The sequence below is a fragment of the Mirounga angustirostris genome, unplaced genomic scaffold (assembly GCF_029215605.1).
Source record: "Mirounga angustirostris isolate CCGP_5_RB_7025 unplaced genomic scaffold, mMirAng1.0.hap1 SCAF_11, whole genome shotgun sequence".
Lineage (NCBI taxonomy): Eukaryota > Metazoa > Chordata > Mammalia > Carnivora > Phocidae > Mirounga > Mirounga angustirostris.
This window is the reverse complement of record NW_026991719.1, coordinates 85,477,499-85,503,110: the sequence shown is the minus strand read 5'-3', so window position 1 is coordinate 85,503,110 and position 25,612 is coordinate 85,477,499. Positions and strand designations below refer to the sequence as shown.

The 25,612-nt window shown below is 36.7% G+C and overlaps 1 protein-coding gene across 1 annotated transcript in view; it reads right to left on the bottom strand.

The window, feature by feature from the left end:
* The window catches only part of IL1RAPL2 (interleukin 1 receptor accessory protein like 2), a 639,368-nt gene that overhangs the window by 7,622 nt on the left and 606,134 nt on the right, over nt 1-25,612 (bottom strand). Inside the window, exons 7-9 of the mRNA XM_064573611.1 lie at nt 21,907-22,052; nt 12,800-12,943; nt 7,198-7,368 (exon numbers count right to left, since the gene is read on the bottom strand). Of these exons, the coding sequence (XP_064429681.1) occupies nt 7,198-7,368; nt 12,800-12,943; nt 21,907-22,052 (461 nt within the window). The remainder of the gene's footprint in view (nt 1-7,197; nt 7,369-12,799; nt 12,944-21,906; nt 22,053-25,612) is intronic.

The following is a 25,612-nucleotide window of genomic DNA, read 5'->3' as shown; positions in this document are numbered from 1 at the left end:
TAATAGTTTAATATACCCACAGCTATGTACATCCACTATCAGTTAAATAGACAAATCACTAGGATGAGACAGGATGCATTAACATAGATACTACTTCATTAATTTTTGGTCAACATTAGCTAATTAATAGCTATCAACAGTGGTATTTCTAAAACCTATAGGGTTAATATTTCAAGACTTAAAATCAAGATTTAATTTCTAAATTGAAATTAGAAATGAGTTCTTTCTAATTGATTAAGATGGGTCCTTTCCTTTGACTAGTATGGAGAAACCAGCAAAAATAGTAAAGGTTTCCTATGTATCAGAGAAAAACAGATTATTCAGCACTATATATTTGGGAAAGATTATTAGCCCTCTGGTATAACTGGACACTTATAATGAGGTATTTTATAATGTAGTCTCACTGAAAATACTATCTGCATTTTAAATAATGACGCTTAATACTAACCTACTGAAAGAGTTATATAGGTTGACAACCTGACTCTTTATCTTGGCTGATATTACTAAAGATTTGGGTCTTGATTCTGCCTCTGGGAGATATAAGATTCTGCCTGTGTTGTCTGCCACAAAGACTGAGGCAATAAAATTTTTATTTGAGTAGGTGTATGTGTGGGAAGGAGGGGCTTTCTAAACAGTGTGTGATATTACTTACCTTACAAAAACTTTCCCTTTCTCCTCCCTCTCCAAGTCCTTGGCTTGATATTTCATAGATAGTTCATTGGGTTAAATTTTTTGGTAAGAGTTTTGTTCTCTAGTGACTAATGTTAAGGATACTAATTAATTCTTATTGATAGGTTGGTTGATCAATGGTTAACATGGATTTGCTGGGACTTGTAAGTACAGCAAACTATATTTATCACAGTTTTGACTTCGGAGACCATATTTCTGGTAGTGGGTCCCTTACTTTTGTTATTACATTTTACCTGTGGGTGGGTGAGGAAGCATGACAGTAGGCAGAATCTACTCTGGAATATTGTCCACATCTCTAAATTCTTTCTCATCTCTCTTCACTTCTTTACCGAGAGTAGAGGTAGGTAATGGAACACATTCAGAGAATATTGAGGGAAAGATAATGTGGAGAGTAGCAAAAAAAGTCTGCAAAATGTCCTTCCCCTCCTCTTTTCTCCTTTACCCTCATGCCCTAGAAACTTGTAGATAGAATTAATTTCAATCAGTGCAATCTTAGTGAATAGGGAACAAGACTACCTGGTCCTTATATTGTCTTTTCTGTAGCTCCTTTGTACTTAAAGACAGTTTTATCCTGGTCTTCTGCTCTTTTTTTTTTTTTTTTTAAGGTACCTGTTCTTTGTGCCACTCAAGCAGTAGATTTCTTGATTGAAATTCTACACAGTTCTTCCTTAACCTCAAACTTTCATGAGAAACCTTAGTCTATTGACTTCAGTACATTTGGGGGCATATTGGGGTATAATTCCCTTTCTCTTGACTTTAACATGAAGGGGATAGTGGGCATACCTAATTTTATTCCATGTGAGTAAATTGCACACAATGTGTTAAATGTCCATGGTTGTGTATGTCACCCCTGCCTCACACTTTTTAGGTCACAGACATCAGAATGCCTAGAAAAGGATTTTATTACTCCCCAAGGAAAATATACTTGAATGGTGTCCAATATGTCCAGCTATTAGAGGAACTATTGGCAATGAGTACTTACAGATCCATGTACAAAAATATTTTTTGCATGCCTCACTTAGAAGTGACTAGGGATCATCTGACACCAGATGTATTCTCCACTCATTTGTCATTCCATTGTCAGCACAATCACATGGCTAGCACTAAGCATTAGAAAACTGAAGATTAGAATAGTGAGGAAATGCAAGAATGTAATCAGACATTATCATTTTCCCTTAAATTACTGGAGTTATAGGATTCTTGCGTTTCACTCACTCAATTACTCCTTCAGTAATACTGATACTTGAGGCCAAATTCATAAATATAACTTCAACAGACAGAGCTGATCAAACATATGTATGACAATATCTTTAGTTTTAATGTCTTTCTCTAGCATAATAATGCATGAATAACTCACATAGAGATCCCCTCAGTCTTTCTATGAATAGAAGGGAAAATTGAGATAAATGCCTTTGAAGGATTTTTTTCTCTCTTCAAAGTCCACTTAGATATTTATAGATTTTTCTAAAGCTTCAGACAGAACTGGCTCAATTTATAATTGTTAATAAGTATTGCATATGCATTTTTAAGTACCTTGAATGTTTTCTCTCAAAGGCAAACAACAGCTACAGGACTGGGTTGCTTTTACTTTTAGTCTTAGAATGCTATTTTCTCCATCTGATCAGTGACCCTCAGCCTAATTCAATAACCTTTTATATTTTTATGTTTTTTAATCCCTGCAGAAGCACTGAGATAAGATGGGATAGAGAACCTAAATGGTACTCATCCAAAAATGTTCCCAGTCTCAGGATCTCAATTGCACAGCTGGGTTCTATTGGTCACATGTCAGCTTCAGAGCACATCTGTTCATTCCTCAAGGATCCACTAGGCCCCATGAACACAATGTGCTCTGTGTACAGTACTTTACACCACAAAACCCAGCAGCTGCAGGGGTGAGAAAATCTCTACTTCTCAAGTTTGTGTCTCTAGGCAGTTTGAGTAGGGTGTTTTCTATCTGGCTTTCTTTTGGTTGCCTGTCAGTTCTGACATTCAGATGCCTGTTGGCAACAAAGTTGCTTTTGCTATTCTCAGGACAGATGTTTCTAGCCTGGGAAGAGACAAACTAAATTTTTACTGGAAAGTAGGAATTCTTGCCACATTCAGGCACCAAACCTGAGAAAACATAAGGAAGATCCTGGCTACAGGCTCAAGAATGGAAAGGCAGGCCACTGCCAGGAAAATAATGTCCAGATCTGAAGACTTTTAGTTTTAGCCTTTAGGAAAAATATTTGTGTCAAATCTCCCCATCTCTGCTACTTCATGATGGCCAAAGGATACTTCCCTAGTAGAGCATGTGGGAACAGTGCAGACACCACCTCACCTTGGAAAGTGACATCTTTCTATTGAAGCATTTTGAGAACTGTTGGTCATATGAGGAAGAGAGAGACTGAGACAGAGACAGAGAGAAGGTTGGGGGAGTCCCCTTCATGTACTTTTGAAACTGTATGCATTGGAAAAGTTTGTGTGTTAATGAGATTGAGTTGGAATACCATGAGAGTGGTGCAAAAGAAACTGAAGATACATCAAAAGTGAAGACATTAAACATTAATGGGATAATGTCATAGACCTCATTAATTTGATTCATAGAAAATTACTGTTGTAGATCAAGGATGATATTATGAAGTCTGCTTTTACAATCCTCAAAGGCCTCATTGCTAGTTTTTGGAGGAAGGAGTAGTCTTGGGTCAACATATTTTAAATGAGATGTGAGGGACAAACATAGCTTATAATATTGTAACTAGTTTTTCCCCCCAGGAATGTGTCTATATTTATATAGCATAACCTGTTAAATCTGTACCAATGGCTGCAAATACAGACCACAGAAGCTTCTTTAATAACACACATACACCAAGCCCAAAATGTTCTACTCTGTCATTCATGTGTAAATCAAGTATATTATTCATATACTTCATCGACTTCCTGAATGCGTGCTAAAAATGCCAAGGAAAAACTCGTTAATTGTGACATGGTGACTGCTCAGCCAGCTCTGAGATGTTGATGGAAAAAGAAAAATTGTCAAAGGGCCTTTTTAAGAACTTCTGCAGGTTACACTTGCAAATCGGAATTCAGAGAACATGAATTTCCTCATTCAGGAAGGAAGGATTAAAATCAAACACCCTCCAGTGGTTGCATCTAAAAACTGCATAGTTGTCCCAAATGGCTTACTTGTAAAAGGAGTCTTCCTGTGTACCATTGAGTACCCAGGATCCAAATCCCTGCTCAGTCTGATGGTTGTATAATCTCAAAAAAAAAAAAAAAATGATCTTCTATGGACTATAAAATCTCTGCCATCCTAATTACTTCTTGGGTGTTTTTATGTTAAGTTCTTTATTTTTATTTTTTTTTTTAAGATTTTTTTTTATTTATTTATTTATCTCAGAGAGAATGGGAGACAGAGAGCATGAGAGGGGGAGGATCAGAGGGAGAAGCAGACTCCCCGCTGAGCAGGGAGCCCGATGCGGGGCTCGATCCCGGGACTCCAGGATCATGACCTGAGCCGAAGGCAGCTGCTTAACCAACTGAGCCACCCAGGCGCCCCTATGTTAAGTTCTTTAAATGTCAGGGTATACTAGGTGACAACGTCCTATCATCTCTTATTCAGCATGTTACAGTCCTCAACTCAAATCTTGTAGTTTTGAGCTCGGAAATATGGCCTATATAAGTGTGTTGATTCAATTGACCTGTCAGGTCACCAAAATAGACTATATGGGAGCATTAAGAAGATATAATTTGGGGATGCATCTTTTTCACCCTCATGTTGCCTGGGTCTGACTCTCACCTATGCACAATAGCTTCTTTTTTACATAATAAGCAAGTGTCATCTACTGAGTCTTAGGTAAAGTGACTCTCCTGTGTTCCATGTTATCCCCGTTTCCCTTTCTGATGTACACTATGGTGAAGCAACATTTTCCAGTTCAGAAGAACTGGCGGAGTTGATAAAGACTGCCTACTGTGGTGCTAACAATTTTGGAATGCAAGAAGACAGAAAACTCAGCACCACATTGAATCCTATTGAAGATGACTTAACAGAGAATATAAATTCCACTTTGGTAATGATATTAATTTAACACAATTTAGGATATTATCACTCTAAAAATTGATTTTGCAGAATTTCTACATTTAAAAAGATGCTCTTGGCAAAATAGAAAAAATAAATAGTAATTTAATAAATTAAGCAAAAATAGTAAAGAAATGTTTTTATTTTTTCATCAACGTTCAACCACTTATAAGTATTCTTTCTAATATAAAAAAAAGCAATATATTCATTAGCTTATTTTAAGGACTGAGACTATTCCTATGAATTACAGTTTTTTTCTTTCAGTAGAAAGCTCTTTTTTAGCTTTCACATTTAGGTACTGTCATGCAAAAATTTAAACCCTTACTTATTGCATCCTCATTATTTCCTCCTATCTTAGACACTGCTCAAACAAAATCAACAAGCACCTATGAAGCACCCAATGAGCTCAAATTTTCTGTTAGATCATGACAGGAGTATGAGGATAAATGAAATACAGTCCCTGCCGTCATGGAGCTTACAATCTTGCTGAGTAGATAACATATAAATAGATGGGAAACTATATAAAACAATAAAAGAATGTAAAATATCACAGGAGTAAAAAAGTTTATAGGCCAACAAGTAACTGTGCATGGTGAACTCTAGGGCTGGATAAATTATTATGGGCTTTTTACGTAGGCAGTGATATACAGAAGGCTAAGTAAGATTTGCAAAGATATAAAAGGCTAGCATGAACAAAAGCATTACAAGGACACACAATGTATATCAAAGGCACAGTGTGGTTAGAGTGAAAGGTATAAGTAGGGGAAATGGTAAGAGACAAGTTTAGGAGACCAATCTGGGCTAGCACCAGATTACAGAAGTGTTTAGCTGAGGGTTATGGATTTAATCCTATAGGAGATGGTAAACAATTTAAGGTTGAATGGGGGAGTGACATGATCAAGGAGTTATACACATTTGTGGAAATGGATGAGAAGAAAAATAAGGAAGGCAGAGAGTAATCAACATTGTAGTAATGAGGTGATTTGGACCTACACTAGAATGGTAGAACTGAGAATGGAGAAGATGCAATGGACACTGGATTTGGGAGAGAGATCGAAGAGAGAAGAATCGAAGGTGACTCAGAGGTATCAGCAGGTTTCTTGGGGTTCAATCAATGTAGAAGTGGTATCTCAAGTCATAAAGATGAAGGGAATTACAGAAAGAAAAGAGTAGAATACTATGAGAAGGAGTTTGGGAAATTATTATGTTTGTGGTACAGGGAGGTAATGGACCAGTAAATATTGTCTTCTTCCTTTCTATGTACATTTAAGTGTGCGTATTCATGTGCATACAGAAACATACTTAGATACATATGCATTCTGAGAAAAGAGATAAACAACCAAAATCCAAGTGTTTCAAATTATCTCCTTTCAGTTTAGTGGCCTTGGTGGACTGCTGATAATCTGAATAAATGTTATGGAGTAATAGCATGATCTAGTGGATTAAGAACCAGAGTCAAATAGATCTAGGTTCTAATCCTAGCTCTACCATTTGCCAGCTATCTGATCCTGGACTTCTTGAACTTATTTTCTCATCTGTAAGGTGGGGGTAATACTATCAGCTCTTTTTCCACATAGGGTTATTATAAACATGAAATGAAATTATGTAAAAATGGAAAATATAAACTTTTTAATTTTGTTATCACATGTGTACAAATTACCATATTCTGATTTGTAGTCACATTTGAATCCCCCCCCCCCAAGGATAGACTCACACGCAAACTAATTCTAGCAGTTTTATTTTCCCTCAATGGCATTTTAAACTCTTTGAAGGGAGGGACATATTTTAGGCTTTTCTGTATTCCCCTTATGCTTTAGCCTGTACAGCACTGTGAACATGAACAGGAACTAAATATATATTTTTTACTTGAACCTGAATTTATTCTAAAAGCTCAAATATAGCTTTCAATATGTAGCATAATTTAAAAGTAGCATTCAAGCCCACATAGTCCAGAACTTCTTTAAAATAATTTAAATACACAGTGAAAGTTCTATATCCAATGGCCTCATGTACATATTTTTTAATGTGGATTTTTTTCTATAAATCTGGGAATGAATAACAAGGCATATTTTCAGTTATTAGTGACAATGACTGTAGGTATAAGTGGAAGCACAATGACAGAAGACCAGCTTTGGAACTGAAATGCCTTGAAAAGACTTGACTTAGAGATTTTTTTAAAGGATCATCATCTTCTCAGAACACTAGGGCAATATAATAATAATAAAAAAAATACCACTAAGGCACAATTTTAAAACCATACCTAAAATGTAAGTGAGAGTACCTTTTAAAAAATTTGGGTGCTAGAACACAGGCATAGTGGAGAAATTTGAATTTAATAAAATCTCCTGTGAGAAATAACTATCTAAATACTTGGCTCTGACATCCGAAGCCTCCATATAACTTCATAAAAGAAACAAAACTTTTTAAATACAAAACTTGAAAGTACTTACTTCCACTTGGAATCAGGTCCCTTTCTGGGATGAAGAGTTTATATCCATAGTGTTTTTCCAGGACATCTGGCAGTATTTCAAGAGCAAACTGCTCTTCTTCAGGATTGTCACAGTCTAAGGTATCTTGGTCCACTTTTGTGTAAGACAGATAGGCATCATATTCTTTGTTGTCTTTAATATAAAGAACAACAAGTGGGTTTTATGCATTAGTAGGTTCTTTTTAACTACTAAATTTCTATAACCACTAACAGGCTGAACTAAGCACTATAATTAGTGACTGTCATTAACAATTAGAAAAAAAATAAACCACATGCCATGTTATAAGAAATCTAGTACATTTCCACATAACCTAGTCATATGATATGAGCTTAAACTGTTATGGTAATGGGAAACCTATAGTCAAGACAGAATAAGAGAGAGAATTATTATTTTGACTTTTGGTGACTATACATATTTGTGATGTTCAGTGATGTGTGAATGATTAGCTCAGTGTGTTTGAATGCAGGACTAAATAGACCAAAGTCATGGATTTGAACTTTTTCTGTGCCAGTTGGCTTGGCTCTGTTACTTGGTCACAGACTATACCTCGTTTGCACAAATATGTGCAAGAGATCCAAGAGGGGCTGGGCCCTAGAGTGTGGAAGATCAAAATAATCCAGCCTCACTCCTGGAGACACTACTCACAACACATGCCATATTTCCAGTTGGTTAGTATCGTCATCTTCATATACAAAAAGTAGTTCATTACTAAATATTAGAGACAGCAGCTGGGTTTTATACAAGTGCATTGTCTGTTATTCTCGTTCAATCCATGGCCAACTAATTTGACACAAGCTTCCAAAAGAAGCCTTTGTTTCGAAATATACATCCTTCCATTATTGCTAAATTAGGTTTTCCCTTCACACATTTAGTCAGGGAGTTAACTGTGTTTTGAGAAAGTATTTTTTTTCCTCCTCTGCTGTACTGGCTCAGAGCCAGTCTCTCCAAAGAGAAAATGTAAAATGTTTATATATTTTTCCCTAAAAATTATTAATGAATACAGCTACTCAATCTATCAGTCCCCATTGGTTTTAGAAAGGCCACATTGGAAAAGTTATAGTGGTTTTCAAAATTCCCTTATTTATAGAAAATTATTTTTAAAAGTTAATGTAGTGAGCATAGACTTAAGTGAAACTGTTAATATTTAGTAAACCTTGTTACTTGCAAATAATAATTTTAAAAGGCAAATATTTCAGGATTTGTTTCTAAACCTCATCAATATTTTCCATTAAAGCAGACGTGATTAGAATTTCGCTAAAACCTGACCAAAAGGTAATTTACAGAATGAAGCACTCATCTATACCATTAATGATTTAGTTCTACCTACTAAAGGAGAAATAAATGATAGGCATATGAAGAGATATAAATACCTTAGGGTAGAAGTACGTGGGACCCCCTGACTATCTAGAGATATCTGAGGCAGGATTATATTGTTCTAATTCTAGTAAGATTCCAATCTTCACCACCCCCACATGAAAGGAACTCTGGTTATTTATGTTATGATGGTGCCTGAAGCCAAGAGGTTTTTCTTTAGCATGTCCTCTGGCTGGAAAAGGCTTCCGTAAACCTTGGATGGGTTACTTGATTGCCAAGAAGCAGATGCACATGAAGGACTGCCCTGGATAGTTGAGATCATTTGGCTTATAAATGGGGCACATTCCACTCTTATGCATAAAACACCACTTGGAAGTGAGAATATTCATAAGCAATGCTAATGTAAGAACCTCCTGGTAATCTTAGCACCTCTGCCCCTGTTCCAATCAAACTCAGGATGCACCTGCAAGCCCTTGACTTTCTCCAGCTATAATTACTCACCTGGGACTTAGAGCTGCCGATGATACACAGCTGGAAGAATAAAATAGGCCAAAGGACAAAAAGATCCATTCCTATGAACAGAATGTATTTCATTGTTCTTAATGGATGGTGCTGCTGCCTCAAATTCCGCAGTGTCAGACTAGACCCTTGTTTCCTCTGACTTTGATAACTTTTCTACCTCGCAAACTCCCTAAATTCAACTACTTATTAATTTATTCTACAATGATTTGTTGAGCATCTACTATGAGCTAGCCATCTGCAATGACTACCTCTTTCACTCATCTGACCAGGCCTTTATACTTTTGCCTCCATTGCTTATCCTAAGACTATTTGCCCTCCAACCATGCCTAAACTCACATATTCTTGGTCCTTACTTGCTTCATCTATACCCTAATATATGTGATGCTACAGACTTTCTTCTAGAAAGATATTGCTATATTTGCATATCCCAAATCAAGTTATAATAAAGAATATGGATGCCTTTGATATGTGTTAACACCTAACACGTCTGGATAATAAATTTTACCTAACATTCTAGAAGCACATCATTGTTTTGGAAAAGGGTTGCTTCTGATTTTAGTCATGTCCCTTTAAAATGAACTAAAGATAAAGAGCTTATAGTGTCTGGACAGAACAGGAAGAGCGCTCTCAAAGCCACCATGTCAGATGTCCCAGAAGCTCTAGGATGCCAGCTAGTGAGCAAGCAGTGATGCAGATGCCATAGTTTTAAAAATGCACTTCAGCCTTATATAGACAGCCAAGAAAACCTCATGAATGGCCACAGCTGCTGCTCACAGACAGGAGCAAGATGGAAGAGTAAAATCAACATGATGCAAATAAGGTTACAACAAGGCCTGAAAATTGCTTTAAAACCAAAAGGCAATGCAGCAACACCACTTTGCTAGGCAAGGCTAATGAGCCCTCCTCTGTGTTAAATCATGCTGACTAAGCTCATCTAAGGAACCAGAAAATAGAGGACAATGCAGATGGCAGAGAATCGTAAGTAAGTGGGCTTGCACAGCAATTGCCATAGGTATGTTGTTCCCAATGAAGAAAGAAGTTATGAGGAAGGGAACCAAACTATGGAAGAATATTCCTGCTGTCACACCTGTCCTTCCCGGTTTTTAAAGCTCATTTTAACCCTGTTCACCACCAGGAAGCCTTTCCTGTTTACAACCCAGTTCTTCTAGGGTTATGCTAAACACAGTGCTAAGTCCTTAGCTTCTAAAGTGCAGACTGTGTAACAGTGTTGATTTTATATCCCTAGTGCCTACTATAGTATGTGTGTGTGTGTTGATCCAGATGAGGAATATAAGTAAATATATCATACATAATGCCTGCCACATAGTAGACACTTAAATATTTAATGACTGAACAACGCAAAGGTCAAATAAATGAAGCAATCATGGTTTGGTGGATTAAAATGAAGTGAATTTTATAAAAAATGGCTAAGAAGTCAAAGTCTGTTGGATTGATTTTATTTTATAAAAATAAGGCATTTTTATAAGAACTTTCAGAAAATGCTACTATAGATACGAATCAAAAAGAAAACATGAACAAAATGTATAAGGATAAAACTAAGTTGTGTCCATGAGATGCCAAAGTATTTAAACAAAGAAATGAAAATTCGGAAGTTATTTAGCTGGTATTTGGCATCATGAAACTGAGTATTTCTAAAAGAGCTTTAATATTCATTTATTCATTCTCACCACATACCTGCTGACTTTTTAGTTTCCATTCAGCTAGTAGGGGTTATGTATTTAAGGTCTAAGTTTCCATGTAGGAATAAAAAAATATTTGAATTCTCCTTCCTAATGAAAACCCTTGAAGTCCCTTCCTTCCACATTACATTTTCTCCCTAAAACAATTGGTTTGGAATCAATACATACAATTCTCTAATAAAAATGCTCTAGATTATTTGTCATCTTTGACCACATGGACCACCTTGGAGATGTAGAAGCAAAGTGGAATATTTTATTACTGAAAGGTCCTGTGATGCTAGCATGAATTTAATCTTACAAATATGTACTACAATTGATCAGTTAATCTGGATTATTTGGTATGGGTGATGAATGTAATTAATTACTGCAGATTAACTTGATAAATTGTATCATCACTTACAGAGAGTATTGACAAATTGCTTATATTCATGACTCAAAACAAATTAATCACAGGAGCCTTCCTTTCATGGTCTTTCATTTAGACAATGCATCTTACATTCCCAGTTGGATAATTTAGCCACTTGTTGGCACCTGGGAATCAGTGACTTTTTCCTCAGTAGCACATTTCATCTAGTTATTTTACATGTGCAGGTAAGAAGTCATATTTTTCTATATTAATTCCTGTATATAGAAACTGATTGACCACACTTTCATATATATTGTTGGAGCACATCATTATGGTTAGAACAGGCTTTAATCTCTCATTTTGAAACTATGTCTGAATAAGGGTCCGTAGTACTTTTAAATGGGATGCTATAATAATTAGGTAAATATACTGCTTTGATAAAGAGCATGCACATGTACTCATCAAACAGCATTTCTCTAATTGACTATGAAAACATAAAAGTCAATTAAAATCCACTCATATCATTATTTACATCATAGAAAACATAGGACCAATATCGAAGATTCCTCAAAAATTGTTTTACAGTCACCACTCTGCCCTTCTTCTACCACTATAAAAATAAACAAAATCATGAATCCTTCTCCTTTGAGGTAAGACCATGATCTTAGAAAAACAAAAGCTCTAACCTTCATTATTTCAATATAATGAAAAGTAGAATCCAAATCTGACTTTTTAATGACTTACAAATGGACTTATTTTTAATCTTAGTTTACCTAAGGCATTCCATACATATATTTCCAAGACTTACAGTAGTTTGTGGGTGACGACTTTATGCATATCGAGTTACATGTCATGATTTCTTATTGGTATTGATTTGATATATGGTAATTTATTCTCTTGAAAAATTAAATCATTTTAGAATGTTCAAAGAAACAAGGCTCAATTCAATGCTTTATTGATATTTCATTCAAAAGATTTCCAAGGGCCCTAGATGGCAAACATAAGAACATTATAAACTACATTCTGAATTTCTATCCTTTAAAGTCATTTCTGAGACTGGTTCTACAATCATCCAAAATATGTGGATCCATATTGTGAGTTTGAAAAAGAGAATCTTCATAGCTTTTAATCAGTTTCCTAAATGATTTATTTTTTCAATGCCAGGAATAGCTGAAAATGATCTGTACCAAACAATGAATCATGGAACACTACATCAAAAACTAATGATGCATGGTGATTAACATAACATAATAAAAAAATTTAAAAAAATGATCTGTGCCTAAATTTGAATTTTCTGGAGGAAAATAATGGAATTGATTCTTAATTTATTTCTTAGTAAGGGGAGGGTTTTGACAGCAATTGTTTTAGTTCCTGATCAACTCATGTCTCCTTGTTAAACTGTTTATTTATAAATAATGTCAAACATTACAAAAATAAAATAGTTTCCAAGAACATCCATATATCCTTTACCCAGATTCTCCTATTGTTAATATTTTCTCCCCTTTGTTCTCTTTCTTGATAAATGCATAATTTTTTCCTGAACTTTTTGAGGGGTAACTTGCTTTAGTCATAGCCCTGTAACTCTAAATATGTCATCATGTATCTCCTAAGAATAGGGATATTCTCCTACATAATCACAAATTCATGCCCTTTAATTGAATTTGAATAGGAGACAGCTTACCATTGGTAGTTTCATCACTTCCAAAATGCTGTCGGTAGAAAAGCATCAACTCAATATTGTAGCATTTGTAGATGACCACAAGGAGTACAAGGAGGAGGAAGATTGCTCCCAGGCCTCCTGCAAGTTCAATTTTGTAGATTAAATCTGGAACCAACAGAATAAACAGGAAAGGGTAATTAAATCAGCAACACTTGGGATCTTTCCATATTTCTAGTCTGTAAGATGCACAGCCCTTTCTGCTTTTCTTTCCAAAAGATTCTTGCTTAATGCAGTAAGTAGCTTTGTTCTCAACACATTTGTGTAAATCAAATTTTCATAAAATTAACTCTTTTCTAAAGATTTGAATACTTTTACTGTTAAAAGTAATGTCTATTTGAAAAGGAATAGTCACTCCCAATTTGTTCTGAACACATCTAGATCTTACATATATACTTTTATTTTATTGTATCTCAGGGAACTGTTAGAACTGTCTTTTTCTGGGTCTAGGGCCAATATTTTGTTGTTTCTGTTAAATGATCTTATTGACTTAGTAAGATTACCATCTAGTACTTCTCAGGCCACAGGCCCTATTCTTCTACATGAGAAGAGCATCATAAAATTATTCTCAGAATCAAATAAAATATAAAATTGAATGAGCTTCAAGATTTAACTGTTTCATTTAACCCTAGGAAAATAATCCAATAGAAGGTAACCTGGGAAAATTAGCTTATCCATTTTCCCTACTTATTTGAATAAATGACTATTATATGTATATAATATAATATGCCCAGTGGGGCTAAAATTGAATGAGAAACCCAGGCTAATAACTTGGACTATTCAGCCAACACTAGGCTACCTGATAGTAGCCCTAAGCTGCTCCAGTGGGGCACCGCTAGAACTCTAATAGCTGGAACAATTAAATCAACACATAATGGAAGGAGACATAATGTATCCCAGGCTCAGAGAATGTGGCTTACTTGTAGTTTAATGAGTGATATTAACAAATCTAAGGGGTATCATCAAAAAATGGGGATAGTACCATGGAATTTAGAGAAATGGGAAGTCAGAAGAGAATTTAGAATGTGAATTCAGCAATGTCTAGAAGGGAAATGCTGAATCTGAAAGACACCGGACCAGAGACCTATTTTCCCCTGTGAAATAGGGATATTCATTCATCTTAACATGACATAGATAAAATTGCCTAAAAGATTAGCTAACCTCCCCTTAATCGAATTCCATAATTACTGACTTTTTTTTTTTTACTGTCAGTTTTGCTTACCATGTAGCTAGAAACTGGAAAAGAGAGTGACATTCTAGTTTGTATATCAGTTGTTTATGAGTTTGGTTGACATCAATCAGCCTCCCTGGATAGGTTAATTCTGGGGCACTATCAAAATCAAATTTCTGACCATGACAGACTGCCACTCCTGAAGGTCCTTAACAACCAGATTGTCAACCTTTCCCTGGGGATATCCCTGTCTCTACATAGGCTTATTGCTTAAGAGAAACTAGTCAGGCTCAATATGACATTAAGATTAAGGAAAAAGATAAACATATATAATATATACTACATATAATTTTTACTACACATATACTGCATAGTATATATAATATACTACTACATATATATAATAGATACTACAAGTAATATATATTATACATAAAATTTTCAACCAGTCTGTTAATCTATTCTCTAAGTAAACCTTTAGGGCAAGATTCCTATAGGGCAAATTTATAGGTGAAGAATCTGAGACTCAGTAGTTTAATTCACTTCCTCAAGGTCATACACCTAAGAAGTGGCCAAGATTGGACTTGAGCCTAGATATTCTAATTTCAAATTCAAGACTCCTTTTGTTACATGACAGTTTTAAGAGCTTCAGCCTTCAGGTTCCCTTTTGCTTCTCCCTTTTGCTCCATAGAACTGTTGGTAATGCTTCAGAAAACATGTAACTTGCAGTGAATTTTGGCTCCTCTGCCCTTTTAATTCCAAGGAAATAACCTAAACTACAATTTACCAGGCAGAATGAAAGGACTGAGTAAGTCTCAGGCACTTCATTAAAGGATACTGAAGAATTCTGTAGCTGTACCAAAGAGAAAAGAAGGGCCCCCTGGAGTTCAGCATATGAAGAAAAGTTTTAGGTTTCATGGGGAAAGAGGGAATTTGGTCTTGGAAAGGAGGTAGAGTAAGAGAAGAGATGGTAGAAGCCAGAGACAGCATGGCCAATCAGAAAAGTCACTGAGTGGAAATGTAAGAAGCATAAATAAATGTCACTCTTTTTGAGTAAGGAGAGAGGGGGAATGATGGAGAAAGGAAGGGAGTGGGGCTGCTCTGAGGGACAAAATATATTAATAAAGAATATCATGAGCAGACCCATAATGAGTAGGGATAGGAAACGAATCTATCTCTGTCCTGCCTGCTGTGAGAGGTAGTCATTTTGAAAATTGAGCCACAATATTTCAGGTAAAAAAATACTATCATACATTAGCTCTGCCTCCTGCCCTCTATATAGAAAGTAGCTCCCCAGGAGCCACTGCATACCTCTATATGGGTGGTAAGGCAGGCTTGCTTATGAGACCTGTGTGGAGCTACAATATCAAAATCTTTGCTTGTTTTCTCACCATCTTACATCAGTTATGCATTCTTAACAGCCAGTGTTAAACTGACAGAGCAATGATTTTTTTTGTTACTCTAGAAACTGACTTCTCTTTGATCTTAGGACATTGATTGACTTGATTCAACATGTTTTTCCTGCTATAAAATGTTCATTTTATGTTGTAAATATTTTGGACTCTTTCTCTTTCCATATATTTCTCTCTCTGTCTCTCTCTCTGGTCAGAATAGAATTCAACTGCTTTCAAAGTCACCAAATGGGAATTTTTTTCAGCAATTTCTATGCTATTTACAGAGTAGAGTTGCTATTAGGTACATGGAAAACTTCAGCAGTAGGAACAATTTGTGCAGACACCTTTTTTCAGAAGTAAATTTATGGAAGAAAATCATGGTGTGAAAAATACCTTTGTGGTTTGGGGGTCCATTTTATAAAAATGTCTTTGAAAGATATTACCTAATGATGGCTGTTTACGTTGAAAACTGTACCTACTCCCTGAGACTCAAACAGTATTCTTTGATTCAGCCCAGGCAGAGACATTAAAAGGGAAACATGCATCCTATAATCAGAGAGCAGAACTGCCATCACCCAGATTACACCTGGCTTTTCTTTTGTCTTCTGTTTCAATTGCCATTGTCCATTTCAGTAGGATCTATACTTCTAGGGATATTTCCTGAGAAGGTGAAAGTCATTTTATTTGGACTGTGTCTTATATACACATCACAAGGATAGCTGTATCTAGAACAGCAAATATTTATGGGATTGTAACTTTTTGTAGGCCCTAAAAGTACAAGTGTAGTTCTTTTTAACCTTCTTAGTTTGAACCCAACTATTTCTTCACTTTGAACATGAAGATGAGACATTATAGAATGGGACAAATAGCAGTTGAAGCCAAGGGACTAGAGAGAGGGAAGACTGGAAATGTTTTGAGCTAGCTCATAAGTTGGGAAGCAGGTTAGGCGATCCCACCTGAGGGTTTCCTATGGAGATTGGGGGTTCAGCATGGGGCAGTAGCACTGGGAATGAACAGAGAGATTCAGTGATAAAATTTGTTTGTGGGAAAGGCAGTATGTGCAGAGAAGAAACAATTACCAGAATTTCCTTAGCATAAATTCAGTCTTGGTTCACACACACACACACACAAATAGGATAGACTTCTTACTAAAATATTAGTTGTAATTGTTGATAATAATTCATTAGGGAGTGAGCAAGTGGTAGGTGCAGGTAAAAGACGCATAGGTAAGGGTTGTTTGGCTCTGAGAAAGCCTGACCCTGTTAATTGGATATATTAGACATGAGTTTTCATCTTATGAAAGGCCTTTTCACTGTATGAAAGGATTCATCAAATGTTTCTTCTCTGTAATTATCACTTAGGGCATTTTCAATGTTTGACTTACAGCTCATCAGGAATTTATTGTTCCATAAAAAAAGCCATACTCATATTCCAGGTGGAAACACTGTAGCCACTGAGGCCGGGCTATGCTGTGATAAAGTTTGCAATGTTCAACTCCAAAGGAAACATCTGAAGTTTTGCAAGACAAGCCAGAGCTCAGTCTGATTAAAAATGTTGGAGCAGAGCCATAAAGCTTCTCACTATTTTCTGGAGCTCTACCATATTGTTGAGAGCTCCTAAGGAAAATGGAATAAGCAAAGATGAACTGCATCATTCTGTAAAGCACAGCGAAAAAATGTAACTGCTACCTAAACAGGGAGTGCACACTGGTATACCATGCCCCCCCAAAAGATTTTATTGTTCTATATAATATTTCCAAAAAGTGAATACTAATAATTAAAAACCAAAAGATTGCATACCTAGTCTTTCAACTTAACTTGAAAATTCAGAAATTCTCTTATCCCTGGGTTTACATTTCAGCAAGCATGGCAATAATCTCCTAGAAAAGAGCAGTGACTACCCCTTTAAGATGAGACATGTTTTCTCTAGTCTGTGTTTTTTTTTTTTCCCCCTAATATCCAGCCTCTTTAAAAAAAAAAATTCACTATCTGCCTGGCCCCTGAGGTATTTAAGTTTTCAACCCCCAATCTGGAAAATGAATTTCTTTAAAAAGAGAAATGCATTTAGATAGCCCAGGGCAGACACTAGTCAAGAGAAAATCACAGATAAATCCTCTTTTTACCAATCCCTGTTATCTATCTCCACCCTATTGCTCTGGCCCGCTAGGAGGAGCATTTTCACCCAACAAGTATTTTTGAGCACCTACTATGTTCTATGCCCTAGGGATACAGCAGTAAATAAGGTAGGAAAAGTCCATGCTCTCATGAAGTTTATATTGTAGTGAGGCGGGGGAGATAAAAAAATAAATACCCCATCCCCCAACCCACTTCCATGATGGGCATTAAGAAAGGTACATGATGTGATGAGCACTGGGTGTTACACGCAACTGATTAATCATTGAACACTTCATCAGAAACTAATGATGTAGTATATGTTGGCTAATTGGATTTAAATAAATAAAAAAAGAAGAAAATAAATATGTAATAAGATATCAAATAGTAACAAATACAATAAACAGAAATAAAGCCAAGCAAGAGAAAAAAAACAGTGATGGGTAGTTCATCAGTGAATGATTAGATCAAGAAAATATGTCATACATACATATAATCGAATATTATTTCCCTTTGAAAAAGAAGGAAATCCTGTCATTTACTAAAACATGGATGAAACTGGAGGGCATTATGCTAAGTAAAGTAAGCCATAGAGAGAAAGGCAAATATTATACTGCATGGTATCACTTATATGTTTATCTTTATCTAAAAAAAAAACAAAAACCCTGAAGTCATAGAGAAAGAGAATAGGAAAATGGCTGTCAAGGGCTGGAAGAAAATAGGGAGAAATTGGTAAAAGGGTGCAACCTTTCAGTTGTAAGATGAATAAGATCTGAGAATCTAATGTATAACATGGTGACTGTAGTTGATAACACTGTATTGTATAATTGAAATTTGCTAAGAGGGCAGAATTTACAGGTTCTCACCAAAAAAGAAGAAGAAGAAGAAGAAGAAGAGGAGGAGGAGGAGGAGGAAGAGGAAGAAGAAGAAGAAAGAAGAAGAAGAATTAGAAAGAAGAAGAAGAATTAGAAGAAGAAGAAGGTAAATATGTGTGGTAATGGATGTGTTAATTAATTCAACAGGGGTATACTCTCACAATGTATATGTATATCAAATCATCATGTTGTATACTTTAAATATCTTACAACTTTGTCAATTTTACCTCAATAAAGCTAAAAATTTTTAAACAAAGAAAGTGCAGATACCTTGATATATCTGGTCATCACAAAGAGAAGGCAGAGAAACTGAAGCAGTCCCTTCCCCCAGATCTGGCAGTGAAGGAGATGAAATGGACCTGGCCCACTGATTTAAACTGTACTAAAATTTCTAAAATTCTAAACAAAAGAAAACAAAAAACAAAAACAAAGAAAGTGATGGGTAGTATTATTTTATATAGTGTGTCCAGGGAACGCTATTAAGTAGGTAATATTTAAGCCGAGACCTATATGAAGAGTGAGTGAGTCATGGGAACAGCAGGGGGAAGAGTGTTCCAGGCTCAGGAAATAGCAAGTGCAAAGACCGTCAGCCAGGACTGTGCTTGGTGAGTACAAGAAATAGAAAGGAAGCTAGTGTGTGTGATATTTGAGACAGATAGGCAGATTGTAGTAGAAAATGAGATCAGAAATCAGAAAAGATTATATCATGCATTGTAGGCCATGGCATAGATTTGGGATTTCATTCTGAGTGTAACAGAGAGGGTTCTATAATTGGAGGGTTCTGATTAGAGGAATATGATCTGACTTACATATTAAAAGGATCATTCTGGCTACTGTGATGGGGGACTGTGACTATATGGGGACAAGGAAGAAGCTGGGAGACCAGTTAGGAGGCCATTGCAGTGAGCCAAGCAATTGATGATCATGGCTCAGACTAGGGTGGTAACAATGGAGGTGGGGAAAGTCATCAGAATCTGGACATGTCTTGAAAATAGAGCCATTGGTTCTGCTGGTGGACTAGACTGAGTCCCAGGATTTTGGCCTGAGCAACTGGAAGGATGGTGATGGAGATGGAGGAGGCAACTGGAGGATCAGGTTTACAGGGAGGAGAAATCAGAATTCTTGTTTGGGACAAGGGAAGCTTGATATGCCTACTAGATATGTCTACTACTGGAGTTTTTGAGTAGTTGTTGAATAGGCAGTTAGGAATGTAACACTGGAGTTTAGGCAAGAAAATCAGGTGGGCTACAGATATAAATTTGGAAGTTGTCAGCATATATGTAAGTAAGCCTGTGAGTTGGAATGAAATCATCTAGGGAGTAAGTGAGAAGAGGGGACCAGAACCCTGGGGAACTCTAATATTTGGAGATGAGAAAGATGAGAACTAATATTCTCAGTTATTCATGCTTTAGATACATTTCCTTGCAGAAGCCATGGGAGATGGCAGTTATACAGTGTGCTTTGGTGTCTACTGTCAGATTATTAGAAATTTTAAGGGCTGCTAGTGGTTGCTTTCCTTATTAAAGAGAAATGGATTTATTTTTAAACCCAAGGCTATTCCTATCTCTGCTGACTGAATGATAGGAAACCTACCACCACCATTATTTTTCCTCATAGTAGTAACACTATGTATTTGTTGCACATTTTTTCGCTTAATGTTTAATGTTTGTCTTTCTTTGCACTCTCTCTACTCTGAAGACTATAAGCCCCACACTGGCTTGGGGATGTCTATCTTATTCATCACTCTATTTCCCAATACTTAGCACAATACTTGCTATACATAATCTTCAATAATAAAAGATAACATTCATTCATTAACCAGATGGGTTCTAAGGACCTATTAGTGGTCAGACATTGCCCAAGTTGCTGAGGATACAGAGTGCTGCAGACTCTGGCTTGGATGATCTCTGAGCCTAAAATAAGACTAGAATGAGCAGGAACAAAGTGATCTTTGCCATAAGGTATCTGGACATGATCAATGTCTGCCCGTTACGTAGGTGGACTATGTGGTTGCCTGGTGCACAGGAGAAGTTATCCAAGTTCTGCATAATAGCAAACACTGAGTGTGACATATTTCACACTATATCATTATCATTTGAGCCTCAAAGTATCTCTATAATGTAGATATTATTATCCATGTTTTACAGATAAGAAAACTGAGATTCAGGATGCTTCATCAGATAAGTTAGTCCTGCTGAACCAAGTAGTTGAATCAGTGGCCAAACCAGGATTTCTTCAACCAGGGTCTCCTGATTTAACTTTCCATATTAGACTCCTTTATATTTAGAAACTCCATTATTTTAAGATGGAATCAAATCCAGCTGAGTAAGAAATGGTACTAGAGAGATAAAAGCATTATTTTCAGAATAATGACATTTTCCTGCTTCCCCTAGAACTGCTTGCTGGTCAAGGTCAAGTATTAGGGTTGGCTGGAAAATAGAAATTCCATCTTGGTTAAGAGGTACAACTAGTGACCTTGTTGACTGAATCTGTCCTATTGCTCTATAGCCTAGACAACAAGAACACTGACTGAGAACATTTGTTCTGTTACAGTTACAAAAACTTTTGCCAATTGCACACATACAGAAAATTTAGCTTTTTGCAGTAATCAAGAGTTGTGGCAGGGTTAAGAGCCAATCTCAGAAGCTGCTCCAGCTGTTGGGATTGTTGTTCCTATATTTGCTTTTATCTCTTTTATCTGTAATTTAGTTTCTTTTCTTTGTCTATTATATACAATTTCCACCCTATCTGGAACCAAATTTAGAGAGGGATTTCCATAAATGCCAAAATATTTTAAAGGATATGCACCTGTCAGAGGCCTCTTAATAGCACCAGGTTGTATCATGAAATATTGTTTATAATCTTTATTATAACAATTAGAAGAATATTATGATATCTCTTCATTATTTTTATTTATATTTTAGTTTGGGAATAAAAAAGTGGCTTTGTTTCTTTTCCATTAATAAAATCCCTAGTTTCTCATTTAAGCAATACAAGATGGTGAAGTACAGAGAAAAATTTGCATGTCAATACCTATCAAATTTTTTTTAAAGATTTTATTTATTTATTTGAGAGACAGAGAATGAGAGACAGAGAGCAGGAGAGGGAGGAGGGTCAGAGGGAGAAGCAGACTCCCTGCTGAGCAGGGAGCCCGATGTGGGACTCGATCCCAGGACTCCAGGATCATGACCTGAGCCGAAGGCAGTCGCTTAACCAACTGAGCCACCCAGGCGCCCAATACCTATCAAATTTTATGTAACACTTATAACCAAGGTACACTTTATCTCACTGAATTTAACACATAACAATATTTCATTTTATTTATCTACTTCCTAATGGATAGAAGATTATAGGCATTGTATGCTAATATCCATAGCAAAAGAGATATTTTTTCCTTAAAAAGACAAAATGTTTAATAGAAGTTCATGCTAAATGATAAAATAAGGCCAGAAAGTATATTTAACTTCAATAGTTACTTGGTAGCTAAACAAACCATAGTAATAGTTATAAAAATAAATACCCTTTTTACGTAGCAGAACACTGGCATGTTTCCGTCCATTTCGGTTTTCCACATGGCAGGTATAATTTGCCAAGTCAGCCTCCACCACTGAATCAAAGATGAGTGCCAATTCAACTTCTTTTTCTCCAAGATGCTCTTTGAGGAGCCTGAAATAAAGACAGTATTCTTGGTTGAATTGGTTTGACTTGGGGAGAGAGCAGCCATGCAAAACTTGCAGTATGTAGCTCACAAGGTCCAGTGGGCATGGAGATTCTTAACTCAGTGGTATGTATGGAACCTTCAACACGAAAACACAAAAAGTGACTCTTGATGTGAAGATCAAATGGAAAAGGAAAGAAGTGAGGAATTCACTCAGCAAAAAGAAATATTACCATGCCAGTAGGCTTTGATAAATGAAGCCAACATGATTTGTGTGGCAAAAAGGAGGAAACATTGGGCTCTATGTTCTAAGCTGAATTTATGAAAACAAATTAGATTTTTGCACCATGCCATGAAGGGATAAAATTGATAGGTGTAGTGTTTGTGTTAGAAGTTAGAGTTTTGACAACAGGGGGTAAGAAGGTAAAGAAATGAGCCCTGAAAATGGTTATCTTATAAAAAGTAAACTGAAAGTGTTTAGTGGCCTTCTATCCTCAAATATCCATGAGAAGTCTGACCTTTACTTTCCTCTTGCATTTGTCCAATGCAAGCACGTGTTCTGTGCCCTATCCTGCCAATGATGCTAGTCCACTGCCATGGTCCTGCCTTTTCCAGACGCTGTTCCCCATTTGTCTTTCTCCTTTCTCCCCTCACAGGGAAAACCCTCCCCTATGTGACATTTTCTCATAGTCCTGCCTTTTGCTTTCTCAAGTGAAGTTGCAGAGGGCCTTAAATGGCCAGGAATAGGTTTTCTTTACAGAGGAACTGAGTTGCCAGAAACCTTTCCTAAGAAGTGTGTTTCCTGTTTCTTCAGAGAGATATTCTCACCAATGGCCAGCTGCCTCCTGAGTGAGGTGAAAGTGGGTACCCTGCTGACTTTTCTGTTTCCTGCTTTTTTTTAAAAAAAGATTTTATTTATTTATTTGAGAAAGAAAGAGAGCGAGAGAGCAAGAGAGAGCATGAGCGGGGGGGGGGGGGGCGGGGAGGGGCAGAAGGGAGGGAGGAGCAGACTCCCCACTGAGCAGGAAGCCCAACTCAGGGCTGGATCCCAGGACCCTGAGACCATGACCTGGGCCCAAGGCAGACACTTAACTGAATGAGCTATCCAGGCACCCCGTCTCCTGCTTTTGACCAGAGAAAAAGCAAATTGCAAGTCTACATGGTGGCAATCATGCCTTTAAGTTCTGGGGTGAGGTTCTTTTTTTTAAGATTTATTTTATTTGAGAGAGAGAGCAGGGGGAGGGGCAAAGGGAGAGGAAGAGAGAGAATCCCTAAGCAGACTCCCTGCTGAGGATGGAGCCTGACGCAGGGCTCCATCCCAGGACCCAGAATCCAGTTGGATGCTTAACTGACTGAGCCACCCAGGGGCCCCTGGGGTGAGGTACTTAAATACATGTATTTGCAAGATAGAAAACTGGAGCGCTGGAGTTAATTCTCATATCCTTTTCGGACACCTGGTTATGAATGCAGAAAAGAACCCTCTGATTTACTGGCATTTAACAGAAAGTTGGAAAAGACAACTATGCTCAGAGAAAAATGGGTTCTAAGTACAGGCCTCCAATTTACAAGTTTAAGCTTGATCCTTACAAAGTCATTAAGTCAATGGTGCCTTAATTTAACTCAGCTTTAAGTTGAGAAAAATACCTACCCTACTCAACTTTGTCGTGAGGGTAAAATGGGTTAAAGTAATTTAAAAAGTTAATAGCATTGTATACATGCAAAGCAATGTTAATAAACATCAACATTTCATTATAAAAAGTAGATTGTTTACATTTTGGCTCCTACAAAAATAGTTATATTGATATTTATTGATATTTAAAGTTCGATTGTCTTAATCTCTTCTGGTTCCCCTTTGAGAGAAAGAAGACTTAAAGTTGGGTTGGTGGAGGAGAGTTCCTGGAATCTGAGTCTCCCACACAGAAATCTGAAGCCCAGATTATATTCCAAATAGTCATGCTTTTAAAACTACCCTGTTTCTGTACCCTCCCAGTGATACACATATCTGAGAGTTGATAATACTGGCATTTGTAACCTGAGTAAGTCTCCTGCCCTTTACGTTTATGTACCATTGCTGAACTAGACAAATGGAAGAATTTTCTTAACCACATTTTATTGGTAGTCTATTAACTTTTTTCTTCCTTGATAAAGTTGTAGTTTTCCTCTCTCAACATATACCTAACCAAGGGAAAAATTAGAATTTGCTGTCTTCATGGTTTATATTGAATTTTACTTTCTCCATTTTCTCTGTGCTATGAGTAAATCCCACTACACTCAATTCTTTTTCTTCTGTGTAACCTGCTATGGAAGAACCCTCTTTAGTGCCAGAATCTGCTTAAGCACCACAAATTAAGTTTGATTTAAAGCTTCATGTGTAGGGCAGCCACAGCCTCTGCCAGGCATGAGGCAGAAAGCTGATCCTCTCCTTCCAGACCAAGCCTTTCCCTCTTCATTTCTAATACAGTTTCCAAAAACAGCTCTTCACAGGCTGCAGAAAGAATCCAGAGGGAGGAATTGAAAAATGATCTGTCATCCATCTATTAATATATTTGAGGTGTCTTAATTATCAGCTCTTGAAAATCTAGAAGTGACTTGCTTTTTGGGAGTTAAAGAGTCAGCTGATGTTTATCTCTACTAATCACTCAGTAGAGCAATCATAATTTCCTAGCAAATATTGATATATAACAATCTACCACTGATTCTTTGTCAGTCACCAGCTAAGTGCCTAGCTCTGGGCTAGACATTTGGTGTAAGATAAATATAAACATTAAAAGACCAGGTCCCTGGGGTGCCTGGGTGGCTCGGTCAGTTAAGTGTTCGATTCTTGATTTGGGATCAGGTCATGATCTCAGAGTCGTGAGATTGAGCCCTGCACTGGGCTCTGTGCTGGGTGTGGAACTTGCTTAAGATTCTCTCTCTCCCTCTGACCCTCCTCTTCAGCTCTTGCATGTGTGTGCGTGCTCTCTCTTGCTTAAGATTCTCTCTCCCTCTGCCCCTCCTCCTCAGCTCTTGCGTGTGTGTGCATGCCCTCTCTCTAAAAAAAAACAAAAAAACAAAAACAAAACAAAACAAAATAAAACAGGTCCCTGCTCCCAGTAAGCATTAAAATTTAAAAAAGAGAAAAGATCTACAAAGTTGAAAAAATATACACATAATGATGTAAAGAAGAGTGGTACAGTCATGCTTACAACAGCTTTCAAAGACGGGAGAGACTATTTTGACTAAATTAACTGGAAAAGGCTTGAGAAGAGTCTGCCTAGACAAAAAGAATAAGGGAGTGTTTTCTAGGATGGAAGATAAGAACAGGTTTTTGCAGAATATGTGAAAGACACTAAAGAGGCTGGCTTTGGAATGGAGGATACAAATGAGAGGATCTTGGGAGATACTTCAAGTAACTTCAGAAGCATTTTACTCCAAGGATTAACACTGAAGGCAAGTTATATGCAACAGCAAACACCAGAAAAAATAGAAAATAATAAGTTCAGGTGACAGAAATTACCACCTTCAAAAGTTTTATTTAGTCAAGACCTATTCTTAAAAACTAGTACTAAAAAAAGCTTGGAAGTTGTCA